The 12645-nt window shown below is 38.7% G+C and overlaps 1 protein-coding gene across 6 annotated transcripts in view; it reads left to right on the top strand.

Moving 5' to 3' along the window:
- LOC124137823 (methyltransferase-like protein 27) overlaps positions 1–12645 on the top strand; it is a 31469-nt gene that overhangs the window by 720 nt on the left and 18104 nt on the right. For 2 of the 6 annotated variants that reach the window (XM_048397474.1, XM_046504538.2), the window contains exon 1: positions 11854–12012. Coding sequence is in view for 2 of the 6 variants with exons in the window: in XM_046504329.2 (XP_046360285.2) it covers positions 11818–12012 (195 nt within the window). In the remaining 4 variants the exon portion in view is untranslated. Of the gene's footprint in view, positions 1–1433; positions 1503–10921; positions 11092–11754; positions 12013–12645 lie in introns of those variants that run through there. The other 4 variants (XM_048397476.1, XM_048397478.1, XM_046504329.2 and 1 more) reach the window with 4 other exon arrangements.

The raw sequence follows: 12645 nt of genomic DNA, 5'->3' as shown, positions 1-12645 counted from the left end.
AGCACCTCCCCTAAAAATTATGTTACCAAATCAAAATATATATTTGCTTATATATCACACGAAAGAGAGGTTTCATGTCGATTTACAAATTGAAACATGTATATATATTTATCATATAATGGATAGGTTTCTCGGCAGGATAAAGCCAACGGATAAAAACGACACAGTCAATCCTTAAATGAAATGTTGCTCTTTTTGAAACAATGTAGGTTCATGATAAAAAAATTAGCTTATATAGCGGGAAAACTAAAAAGTTGCCGTTTCCACATGTTCACTGAGCGGAATCGTGCGGTTGTGTGGCTGCTTTATTTGTGAACGGTGAAGATTCATTCTTCTTTTTAATTTAAGTTCTGTCTTTCCGATATACTTTTTATTGCATCCACTACAAACAATCAAGTAAATAACATTTCTAGTATCACAAGTCATATTTTGTTTTACAGTAAATTTAGTGTCCTTTGTAATTTGGACTGAACAGCCTTCATTTATATTGCTGCAAGGTTAGGCAACGTTTGTCACCGCACTCAGTGAACATTTAAATGCAACCTGATCTTTTTCTTGATGTTCTCGACACTATAAAACCTTTCTCTGATGAACTTAATAAAATGGCTGAGGAATGTATACGGAAGTCCTCTGCAAATTCTCACATACGTAAACCATGGTTTAACAATGATTACAAGGAAGGCAAGGAAATTCCTGTGACAGTTGGACGTCTCGCCGGAAGTATTGCAATGTCTGAGGGCCAGCATGCGATGACGTCACCACATTCGTACAAGTCGTTTTGTGACGTCGTGTGACTCCAGTTTGTACCGGTTTTACAAGTCAGTCACTGACCAATCAAATTGCTTGATTCTATTCTCTGAGAAATGCTAGATTATAATATGATTCAGAAACTGTTGTTTAACACTTTTAGTACTATCATATATTCAGATATAATGAATTGAATCGAGTATGCCCAGCTAGGGCATACGGTCGTTGCAGTCAGGTGAGTCTCAGTAAATATTTCAATGTATACCAGATAAAGGTACAAAGTGAGTATTATTCACTGTATTTGAAGTCATTAATATCATTCGTTCGAGACCAGCCGAATGTAGACCCGTGCCCCTCTCGGAGGTTTCCATATTGGCACGTATGAATACGAGAACTACTTCAAACAAGAACGATAACTCGCGTCATAGTAAAATTAGTGAGTAAGTGAGTTCGGTTTTACGCCGCTTTTAGCAATATTCCAGCAATATCACGGCGGGCATAGTAAAATTAATGTAGGCGCTACAGCAGCGCTCGCTGATTCATGTAAAACCATTGAAACTCTCTGATAGCGATCTAAATATTTCTTTTCTACAAAAGTATATTTGGGAAGCCATCCAACTCATTTTTTCTATGCTGTTTATGTTTTATTTGTAAATTATTAATTTTTAATAATATATTAAAATTAGATGAAGAAAACTGACAAAAGACGAGGATGGTTTTCGAATTCCAACAATGAATTACTCAGACATGTTCAGGTATGTGTGGCAAATTTGACATTGTCTTTTTAAAGCTTGAAACGACTGAATCTCTCTTTTCATGGACAACCTTAACAAATAGTACACACATTTTATATGAATTAATTAAAAAATGTTAAAATATGGAGTAATATCATATCCATTTTGTGTAGAGATATATAGAAGTATTTCTAAATATATAAGACATAGTGAGACCATGTTAATATTCAAATCCCGAGGGATTCCCATTTCGCCTATCATTTTCGTGAGAGGCGTCACAATGCATGGGGTGGTCAGACGCGGTGACTTGCGTACCATCGTACCTCCACCACGTGGACCGTTGCTTATAATACCAATTACTGGTTTGCCTGCTGATGTCTCGATGTTGTACGAGGAGCCGTTATCGAGGTGGAATATTGCTTAGTGTGGCGTTAAACAAGAAACAAGCTTTAAAATTCAAATCTCGTTCAGAAAAGAGGACGCATTACAATCTTAACTATTGTAAAGACATGTAGCTGAGTACAAAATACGTGCTGGGTATAACATAAATTAAATTGTGAGGGAGTAACATAACTAGTATCTTACAGGTTTAATAAACCATAATATATACTACTCAAAAGAAGTTAAGGATCACCTGATTCTTTCATATTACAATAGTTAATCTCTCATTCCATGACAGATTAACATTACCAATATGAAAGAATCGGGTGATCCTTAACTTGTTTTGAGTAGTATATGTACGACATTAAGGTATTTATTACATTACAATTTCTGATCATTTTACGAGAGCTTCCTTTCATCGAGCGTTTTCTTTTACAAATTTCGAAAAACAACGTAATTTGTTCGAATCTTATATATCTTTGCGTTTATGATTTGAGGAATTCCAACTATCTCATTGTTGTGAATATTTATTAAGGAATCGATTTTGTATTTTTCCCGTTCAGTGTACATAACAGGCTTCTCCACTCCAGTGTAACGACATCTTAAACCGACTCAACTGTATAAACACTGCCTCCTATCCTGTATATATGTCAACCATACTCTGTACATCACTTGCTTGATAACGCTGTTAGAACCTACACCGACACGTCGCTCCTCAATGTAATAAAAAAGATATTCATCCATATGCCTTATCCTAGTACTCCTAAATGCCTCTCAACGAAGTTTAGTTCTACATGACTTTAACAAGTCGATTGATGAAAATGATAAATAGTGTAGGGCTTAAAATGCCGCCCTGACGGGTACCGATATTACGATCAAAATCATTTAAAGGCTATTCGAAATCCCACCACAAGCAATGAGCTTAGAATACATTGATATAATAATGTTTAGAAATCTACTAGTTACACCAACTTCTTGGAGGCTGTCAAATAAAATATTGTGTTTTAAAGAATCAAATGCTTTGGACAAATCAACAAATACACAATAAAACTTACCTTTTTTACTAGCATACTTCTGGACAATAGCATGTAATAAGAATATATCATCAGTTGTTGAATACTTCACCTATAGCATTATTTGTATCATACCATCCGTGCAGTCTGGTGTACAAAAAATATTTCAAAGCTCATCAACCAGGGAGATACCTCGATACTTGTTGGGGTATCTTTATCACCAGACTTAAAGGGCAAGTTCACACAGAAATGAACCTATTTTTCTTGTACTTTTTCCACATTAAAAGTGTTAACCTAGAAGTGTCATCGACAAAAATATAAACATATCACAATTAATTAACATATGTTTTGCATTAAAACGATTTATATTTTTCACATTTACCAAGTGTTCTATTTTCATAACAAAAACACCATGGCTTATGCCCCTTGCAATATGACGTCATTGGTGCCTATTGATAAACATTATATTATGACGTCATCATGCTATGTTAGAGCCGCTTCACGTGGTGTAGGTACAGCTGTGTGATTCTAGCGTCTCGGATGCCAGCCAGCATAGTTATGCTGAGTCACCACTGCGCCGGAGTGTGTCGCAGGCCATGTTGTTTTACCGAAAACTGGTACTTGATATCTTTTGCGTTGAGAATAGACAGGGATCCAGTTGAATTGGCACCAATTACGTCATAATCTAAGGGGGATAACTCAGGCCTGTTTAGCTCGAAAAACGAAGGCCTCATATCGGCATATCATTTTCACACTATTGTGAGCTTCCTTCTTTCACTGTGAAAAAAATGAGTTTACATTTTCAAACACAGATATTAACTAATTCTAAAATTGCGTTTTGTTTAGAAAAAGAAAGAAAGTGATTTTTGCGTGTACACTTCCCCTTTAAACAAGGGACACATAAGGAACGTGCATCAGTTTCACTGGAGCCACAAGTGCAATGGATGGTCTCCAATTCTCCATTAATTCAAACAGCCATGGAACATTTCCGCAAGGCTGATTTTGATGGAGTTTTTGTGCGTTCCGTGAAACTAAAATCTGCTTGTCGTACTAAGTCAGCTTTGATCTATTGATCAACGCTCAGGCCTCGACATGGGGAATTAGCTTTTGGGAGATAGCCTTGAAACAAGAGAGGAGAGAGCTATGAGGTCCTTAGGGTTTATTCAAGCAAGTGCCAAGGCATATCATTCAAAATAAAATAATTCATATATAATAATGACATGCAATGATAGTGATGATAATAATATCCTGATACAGTTTCAATCTAAGTCTGGGAATAAAAGCAATGTATGTTATATTACAGTATGTACGGTAACTGCGCACCGAGCCATTATACTAAGAGGCAACATTTACTAAAGTAATAACGGTAATGACAAATAACATTTGTTTACAGATAAATTTAGTAATCATAACATTTTAGAGCATGTACGGTAAAACCTGCATGACAATTCCATGTGTGGTATGTCGCGCCCATTTGGGTAACAAACGTAAAGGATTTATGACTATTGTTAACATTAATTTGATAAATGAAAATACATACGTAGAGCATACACGGTAAACTGCACAGAGTGATAAGATGAGGAACATGACATTTAATTCGGAAAATGTCTCTAGTTTGAGTAATAATTTCACAACATAATAATTTGGGGAGATCCGGTAAGTAAATACTTGATCCGAATAAAGAATAAGAATAATATTTAAATGTTTCTTACCTTTTATAGCTAAAATGGATAGAATTATCATAAAAACGCCCGCATGTTATCAGAAATGAGCGGGCCACTGTAACTTGATAATGCCCTCATATTACTTGACGAAGGGCCATTATCACGCCCGTTGTTAGGTGACGTCATAGGATAGGGATATAGTCCGGTAATTAAAGGTTTATTTTTCATGAAGGTTCAACAAAATTGACGGAAAAGGTTTTTTAAGACATTTCACTGCCTTGATAGGTCTACTTTAAAAAAAAAAATAGTTTACCAAAATTTGACTTGGGGAAACACCGAAAATAGGTCAAATCCAAGATGGCCGCCATCAATACAAACGAAAATCGAAAAAGTAAAACAAATAAGAATCAATCAAAATCTAAACATGGATGATGACTATCTATAAACAACTTCATAGGATCAAGACAGGGGAATATATACTTAACAATTTTGAAGTGAAATCTTACACAGAAATAAATTACAGCTGCCCGAAATGTGAAAAAAATGCAATTGTTCCATATCGGACTACAAAATACTTAACACGGGCTTATAAAGAGGGAATAACCCTGCAATACTACAGTTTACAAGTCAAACTTACTATCAATTTAAATGTCTAAAGTTAAAGACAATCTTTATATTCGCACTCATATACTGGACAAGAAGAGACGATTATTCAGTAATGTCAGAGGGGCGGTCGGGTAGCCTAGTGGTTAAAGAGTTCGCTCGTCACGCCGAAGACCCGGGTTCGAATCCCGACATGGGCACAATGTGTTAAGCCCATTTCTGGTGTCCCCCGCCGTGATATTGCTGGAATATTGCTAAGAGCGGCGTAAAACCAAACTCACTCACTCACTCACTCACTCAGTAATGTCAGAAAAGTCCATTTGAACATGTCATCCCTTTGCATTGTCCACATGCTGAGGTACATTGTAGACACATTTTTTCTGCATGAGCATGTGTTTTCATCCACACTTTCCAGTGCAATTGTATCTGATTATTTTCAACAGAAATTTAGGAGTGACAGCTTGGTGCCTTGTGATTGGTTTCAATATAGTGCCCTTGTTGCTCTTGTGAAGCGTCCAGCCCCATTCTGCCGCATCCATATTGTTGCCTAGCCAGGTCTGCACTTGGAGTCAGACTCGTTGGCTGGGCAATCTGGCAGCATCTGATGTCGGTGGAAGGTGTCGAAGGGGTAGGTAATTTGAGCTTGATACATACCTTCTCAGTGAATTTTGTCACACGTTCAGAATTAAAATCCAAGCCAGGCATACAGCCGTAGAGGATTGCAAGTGCCTGATTACCAGCCTGCTCGATTTCTGCATGGTTTCCACCTGTCACCATGAAAACCGTTGAATATTCCGGAGACCATCCCTATGCCATATGTCCTCGATGTTGTGTCGGTCCCTGACAATGCATGTACAAAGAGCAAAGAATGGCTGAGATTAGGATCAAGGATCATCTGTAGGATGAAGATGTCAATGATCTTTGTACTTATCTGAAGAAAGATGGCCTCATGGTATCGGGTCTGAAGTGATATTGCATCAGGATGAGAAGGTCGGTGTCATTCCCTACCACTACCACAGGCTGCGTTTGAGCCAATGTACAGGCAGACATTGCAATGTCATAGTCAGCATATCCAGATGAGTGTTTAATCTGAAAACCCACTTTTTTCGATTTTTGACCCCAACAGAGTGATGAATTTCTGTTTGTTTCTTTCATTTGCCAAAAGGGCTTTTTCTTCATTTTCAGAATCATGTCTGGTGTGAAATCCACTACACTCCAATCTCACTTCCAGTTCTTCTCTGATGGGTCTCATCCTTGGTCGAAAAACACAACAATAACCATCAAACACGATAAGAGCATTGCAGAAGTGGTTCCTCAAGAAATGAGCCCGCACAGCTTGTGACACTGATTTGCCGGACAACATCTGATCTGTACTACCCTCTGAATATATTTGAGTGATGATCTCCTTTAACCCAAATCCAGCCATCAGATTCCCAACTGTACCCACCTCATCTCAGTATGGAATCCCCCCAAGACCAGGGCTATTTGATGCAAGGGGCTCTCAGCTGGCCGTGATTCGATGATCATGTATGCAATTCACCAAAGTTGCTGGTCGATTGTAATAACCGGTGTGATTCCATGTCGTCTGGCATGTTTGGAAATATACTCCAGCGTTGATCTGACACAGGATTCGTCACTTGGTGTCATGTTGATAATCGACAAGAATATCTCAGAGCTCTTCCTGGGGTATGGAATGTCAGAATGGAGCAACTGCATGCAACCTGAACACAGTGGTCGACACACACAGAAGTGGCGCACTCCACAAAATATTTAGTTTGCTATTCTTTTCATCAAGACAGAAGTCACCAATTGGTGGATAGATAATGTTCGTCAGCACTGCCTTTGGATTTCTTTGTGAGAATAGTTTGACACTGTTGATTTTTTTAACATCATCCAAGTCCACCTTAACTCTTGGTACCCTCCGTTTCACCATCTCGCCCATGGCATGGATTGAGCCAGTCCCATCAAACCTTTTGCTGGCATGATCTATATAACCAGCCTGGTATTGCACGGATGTATCTGCAATGTCTCTGATTAGGTGAACACCATGAGTTCTAAATTTACGAGGAGCTGAAACCGAGTTGGCTTATCATATCCACTAAATTACGATGACCATATTTGTGTTATAGTGTGATACTTTGTCAAACTTGTCGAGGAGGCAGAAATGATGGGGACATGTCGAATGCATTATTGTCTGACCCAATGACGCAGTATGGAGTTTACTGTTTCAGCTCTTGATCATAGCTTGAAGGAGGATGCGTAATGCATGTGGGACGTAATCAAGATTGGTGTCAGTCAATGCCATCTGCTCATTGTCGAGATACACATCAACATGTTTCGACATGGTCTCTACCTGCGTATGAATGTATCCTCCCCCAACTTTAATCAAACTGTCCATGTCGGATTTGTCCACCTTTGCAACATTTGCATATGCCGTAAGAGATGCAATGTTAGGTTGTTGCCTGATTGTAGTTATGAATACCTTGTTCCCATAGTGATTCATGAATTCCCTTTTCAGCTGAGATGTAGTGTGTAGTTGATCATCACTCAGTGCACTCATTGACTTCATAATTTGATGCAAATTGTCCAAAGGAATCGTTTCATCATCATTCTCTTCCAAGTATAAATGGCAATCTCAAATGCTGTCATCTAGGACATACACTTCAGTCGACCAAGTCTCCGTTTCTTTGGTGGAGCCTCCTCATGTTCAATATAAGCTGCAAGTATACTTGTCCCTCTCCGAAAATTCTTATCACAAGCATGGTGATGGATAGCTTCTTCAGCTGGTAGATCGTATATGGGCAGGATACTTGACTGTACCATCTTGGCCCAATCATCTTGCCTGTTGACACAGTATGTTGCAGACATACGAGGGGTGTTCATTAAAGATTTCCCCTAAACCACTTAGGGTTATCATATTTGGTTTAAAATTTCACATGTGTAATGATACATGTATCTATGGGTTACGTCTGAATTTGCAGCTACGAACTATCAATCTTACCACTTTTACAGTTGTTATGATCGAGTAGGGTGTGACAATGGAGCCAGTAGAATAGCGAGCAGTGATTAGGTTTTTATATTTGAAAGGTCGCACACCAATAGAAACTTTCGATGAAATGAACGCAACTTATGGGGAAGATGCCCCATCATATGACGTTGTTAAACACTGGCATCGCCAGTTCAAGTGTGGTCTGACATCTGTGGAAACAGCTGCCGTTCCTGGTCGCCCCCATTCAGCCATTGATGAGGACACTATCCATCAAGTGGAGACCGCCATTTTGGCAGACCGACGTATAACTGTTCGCCAGTTAGCACAAGATGTCAAGATCAGTGTAGGGTCTGTGGAAGAAATCATCCATGACAATTTGAACATGCATAAGGTGTCTGCACGATGGATTCCCAGGTTGCTCACACCTTTCCAAAAGCAGGAACCAGTCAATTGCTCAAAGGATCTTTTGACCATGTGCCAAAAAAAACCAGGCAAACTTTTTTGACAGATTTATCACACAGGATGAAACATGGGTCCATCACTTTGATCCTGAGACTAATGTTCAGTCGATGCAATGGAAGCATGTGGAGTCACATGTGATGTCTGGTGCATCTAATTTGTGCAGTCTGTTTGCGTTATTAATGCTACAGCAGCATTTTGCTGTCAACTTCACATAATCGGGGGGTTTGTCCAGGTTAACTGGTTCCATGCATAGCAAACAAGTCGCCATCTGTGATCTACATAGGACACCTTCAGTTGAGAATAGTCACCTGCGAATAGTAACAGTTGATAGAAATATGGTTGACATGTGTACAGATACAAATGTTGCTTTTCCGATTATAGCAAATGATTTTTGTGCTAAATGTCTTGATTACATCTTCTGAATTAACTTTTAATAAAGTTTCTGAGAAGCTAATACCATTTGAGAAAAATAACTGCTTCCCGGAGTTTGGATTATCTCCCTTGATTTTCCTTGAAACAAATGTTGATGTTAATTTTAAGGCTCTGTTTCAAATTTTATATTTATATTTGTTCATATTTTCATCAGTTATTCCTCTCTAGAGCGAATCAACAATACATTATACAAGTGTTCATTTTAGCTATAAAAGAAAAATAGCTTATACATACCTTTATGTTCTTTAGGTCTATCTTTAAAACATCGTATGCTCGGCCACCATTTTTAAGAAGGGAATACTTTGGGTTTTTTCCAATTATATTTGTTTCTAACTTGATTATTTATGTGAAGACAATAAACTGTATGATTTTATATGTAAAACGTCAACATTATAATAAATCGGTTCATGTTCTGCAAGAATTACTGATATTAAAAAATGTATGTACTTTTTCGTCATTTTGAAGCATTATTTTAAATTTCTATGTGAATTTTCCTTTCAAAATTGTTAAATATACATTCCTTTGCATTTATCCTGGCAAGCTAATATAGATAGACTCATCATGTTTTTATTGTTATTGGTTCCACGTTTATGACTATTATTACTTTTGCTGGCGGCCATCTTGGATTTGACCTATTTTCGGATGGTTCCCCATGTCCGATTTTGGTAAACTATTTTTTATTTTAATGCATAGGTGTCAAGGCACCAAAATCCAGCAATAAACCTTTTCCGTCAATTTTGTTGAACCTGGACCTTTTAATTAATGGACTAATAGGTGACGTAACGTTCAATAGTGACGTCATCTGGTTTGTTCTATGACGTTTCCATATTTGTAAAAGTGGGTCAGTGACATTCGTGTTGATTGCAGTAAATGTTTCAAAATCGACATTGTTGTTTCTTTTTATTTGATAACAAATTCCGACCATTTTAGCTATAATAACGGTAACGCTATTTTTCAGGGCATTATCATTTGCAGAAGCCCTCGGTCTTTTCAACTGCCCTCCTTCGTCGGGCAGTTAATGGAAGACCTCGGGCCACTCTCCTACCCAGAGTTCCATGCGGCCGGTAGTCTGTCTTACAGACCCTGATACATTTATATCAACTACAGCCCATGCAAGTCTATAATGTTTGGCAAGTCTAGATTACTGCAGTATGAAGAGAATCACTGGGCTCCCTTTTTATTAGATTTTTATTAAGATAACTGAACAACTGTTTTTTCTGTATGATATGTTCATTTCAGAGACTATATGTTAGTCTATGCGGCCGGCAGCCAGCTAGCATAGTACCTCTGCCACAGGCCAGCGCCATGTGACGATTCGTCACATCTTTCACAGTCCATTCAAGATATTGCATATGCTTTTCATCCGTTTCATGTTTAACAAGTCTACACATTTTCATAAGCAAATGTCATAGAATGGTTAACTTTCATTGAGAAAGTATGCAAATACGTAAAAATCTACTTGTTTTTGCGTAGTTATCCTATGTTTACATTGGTTGTACGGCTCCACGTGCTGTCATCGAAGCGCAACGGAGAGCTAGCGACACGGTCACTTTGATGCATAAATATATATTGTCATGCAACTCACTGTCGCAGTTGTAGTAGCATATCTATATAGTTATGCAAAACAATATGTAAAGCGCCCCCCAATACTTGCATTAGTCCGTTCTATACTGATTTCTGAAAAAGCGCGTTTGTTTACAAACAAGAGAAAAGTCCGGTCACGTGATATGCAAATTAGCCTGTGGCAGTGGTGTTATGCTGAGTCACCACTGCGACGGAGTGTGACCTCGGGCTTCTGCAAATGATAATGCCCTGAAAAATAGCGTTACCCTTATATTAACAATTACTCTGATGTTCCAATTTCCGGCTATGTTGTCTGTCCTTGGCTGTCAAAGTTGACGACGCAAAGCAGGTGGCAAGAAAATAGTCCCAGTATTGCCTGAGAAGAGCTGATTTTAATTACAGTTTTAGCCAATGGTTAACCATGAGCCCGATGGTATAACAAAACATTTATCAGTGCTTGTCCAAGAGAACAAAGGCCGACGCGGACGTACCCGCCCGTTCACGTAAGTAATTTTACACATGCGTAACTATACATGCGTGCGTTTATGTAAATTTGCTATGCGTTCACATGAAAAGCATCTTAGGAGTGTAAATAATGTATGTAAATTTTGTAAGGCACACATATTCGTCAGTCTGTTCACGACTTTCAACACAAAACAGGTTGTCTTCCAATCAAAGTTGAATGAGAAGAGAGTTACTTCACCGAAAAATTTCGCGTGAAGCAACATGTGTTTGATTTAATCTGTACACAAAGTTTTGACTCCTTGAAACCAAAAGAAAAGACTGTCCGCTCAACTCTGTATATACACATAAAAGTTGGCAACTGTTGACAATTTGTTTGGTGTTGGCAAAAGAACAGATATTAATTAGATCATCTTCTTACGTTTACATAAACGTTCACATTGCAACATATACACAGTGCAAATTTACATTTACATTTGCACCTGCTCCAGACATTATGCCAATTTGCTCCTGGTGTAAATATACACACAATCATGCGTAAACGCGTTCACATGACAAGTACACTCACGTATGTATTTCTACACACGTATGCACATACACACACATAAGATTACGTAATTGTTATATTCGCGTAAATGCGCTCGCCAAGGAACAGCCGGAGACCAGTGGAGATACAAACGAGATACACTGGTCTAGCAAGCAACTTGCAAATATTTAATTGTTAAGCTTAATTTGTAAAAAATATATAAAAGGCATAACAAAAATATATGCACACTAATAGTACGTTCACAAATTCCGGTTCATCGACCACTTCTGCGGTCGTTCCGCCCCTACGGGTAGGCATTTCTCACAAAGCGATCAGTACAACGCCTCTTGTGCGAACGTTTAGTGTATATCGTCCCAGCTCAAGCTCGCCTGTTTTCGTCTGTTATTACTTGTCAAGACAAGCCAGAACCAAATCGGTATGTTCCGCTAAAATTACTTTGTAATCAATTCCACACTTTCATAATTGACAGGGGCGTTTGGGCAGCCTTGTGGTAGAAGCGTTCGCTCGTCACGCCGAAGACCCGGGCTCGATTCCCCACATGGCTACAATGTGTGTAGCCCATTTCTGGTGACACCGGTCGTGATATTGCTTGAATATTGATGAAAGCGGTGTAAAACCATACACGCTTACTCATTCACTCGTAATGGAAAATTAAGAACTTTCAACATGACAAATCTACAAACTCTCTGTGGCTCGTAACCACTGGTCAAAAACCGTTGACGACAATTTAGACAACCAAGCCCTGTACGACCGTTACTCCGAGACGGCAAAGGGTTATGACGAATGTAACTTTAACATATTAAAACGTACATAAATATGTTTGTTTGCTGTTTTACGCCGCACTCAGCAATATTCCAGCTATTTGAGTCTGGTATGAATGAGTGTAGTTAGTACACTTGCTGTGACATACTACATACTACTGACATACTAGTGCTCTGGACCTGTGAAGATCCGGGGTAGAACAGGTCTTCAGCAACCCATTCTATCGGTGAAGGGCGACTAAGCTTGTCGGGTAAGAAGCGACTAACGGGCTTGCTGACTTGTTTGA

Source organism: Haliotis rufescens, unplaced genomic scaffold, assembly GCF_023055435.1.
Source record: "Haliotis rufescens isolate VD_foot unplaced genomic scaffold, xgHalRufe1.0.p SCAF_17, whole genome shotgun sequence".
Taxonomy (NCBI): Eukaryota; Metazoa; Mollusca; class Gastropoda; order Lepetellida; family Haliotidae; genus Haliotis; species Haliotis rufescens.
This window is presented reverse-complemented; position numbering and strand designations above follow the sequence as displayed.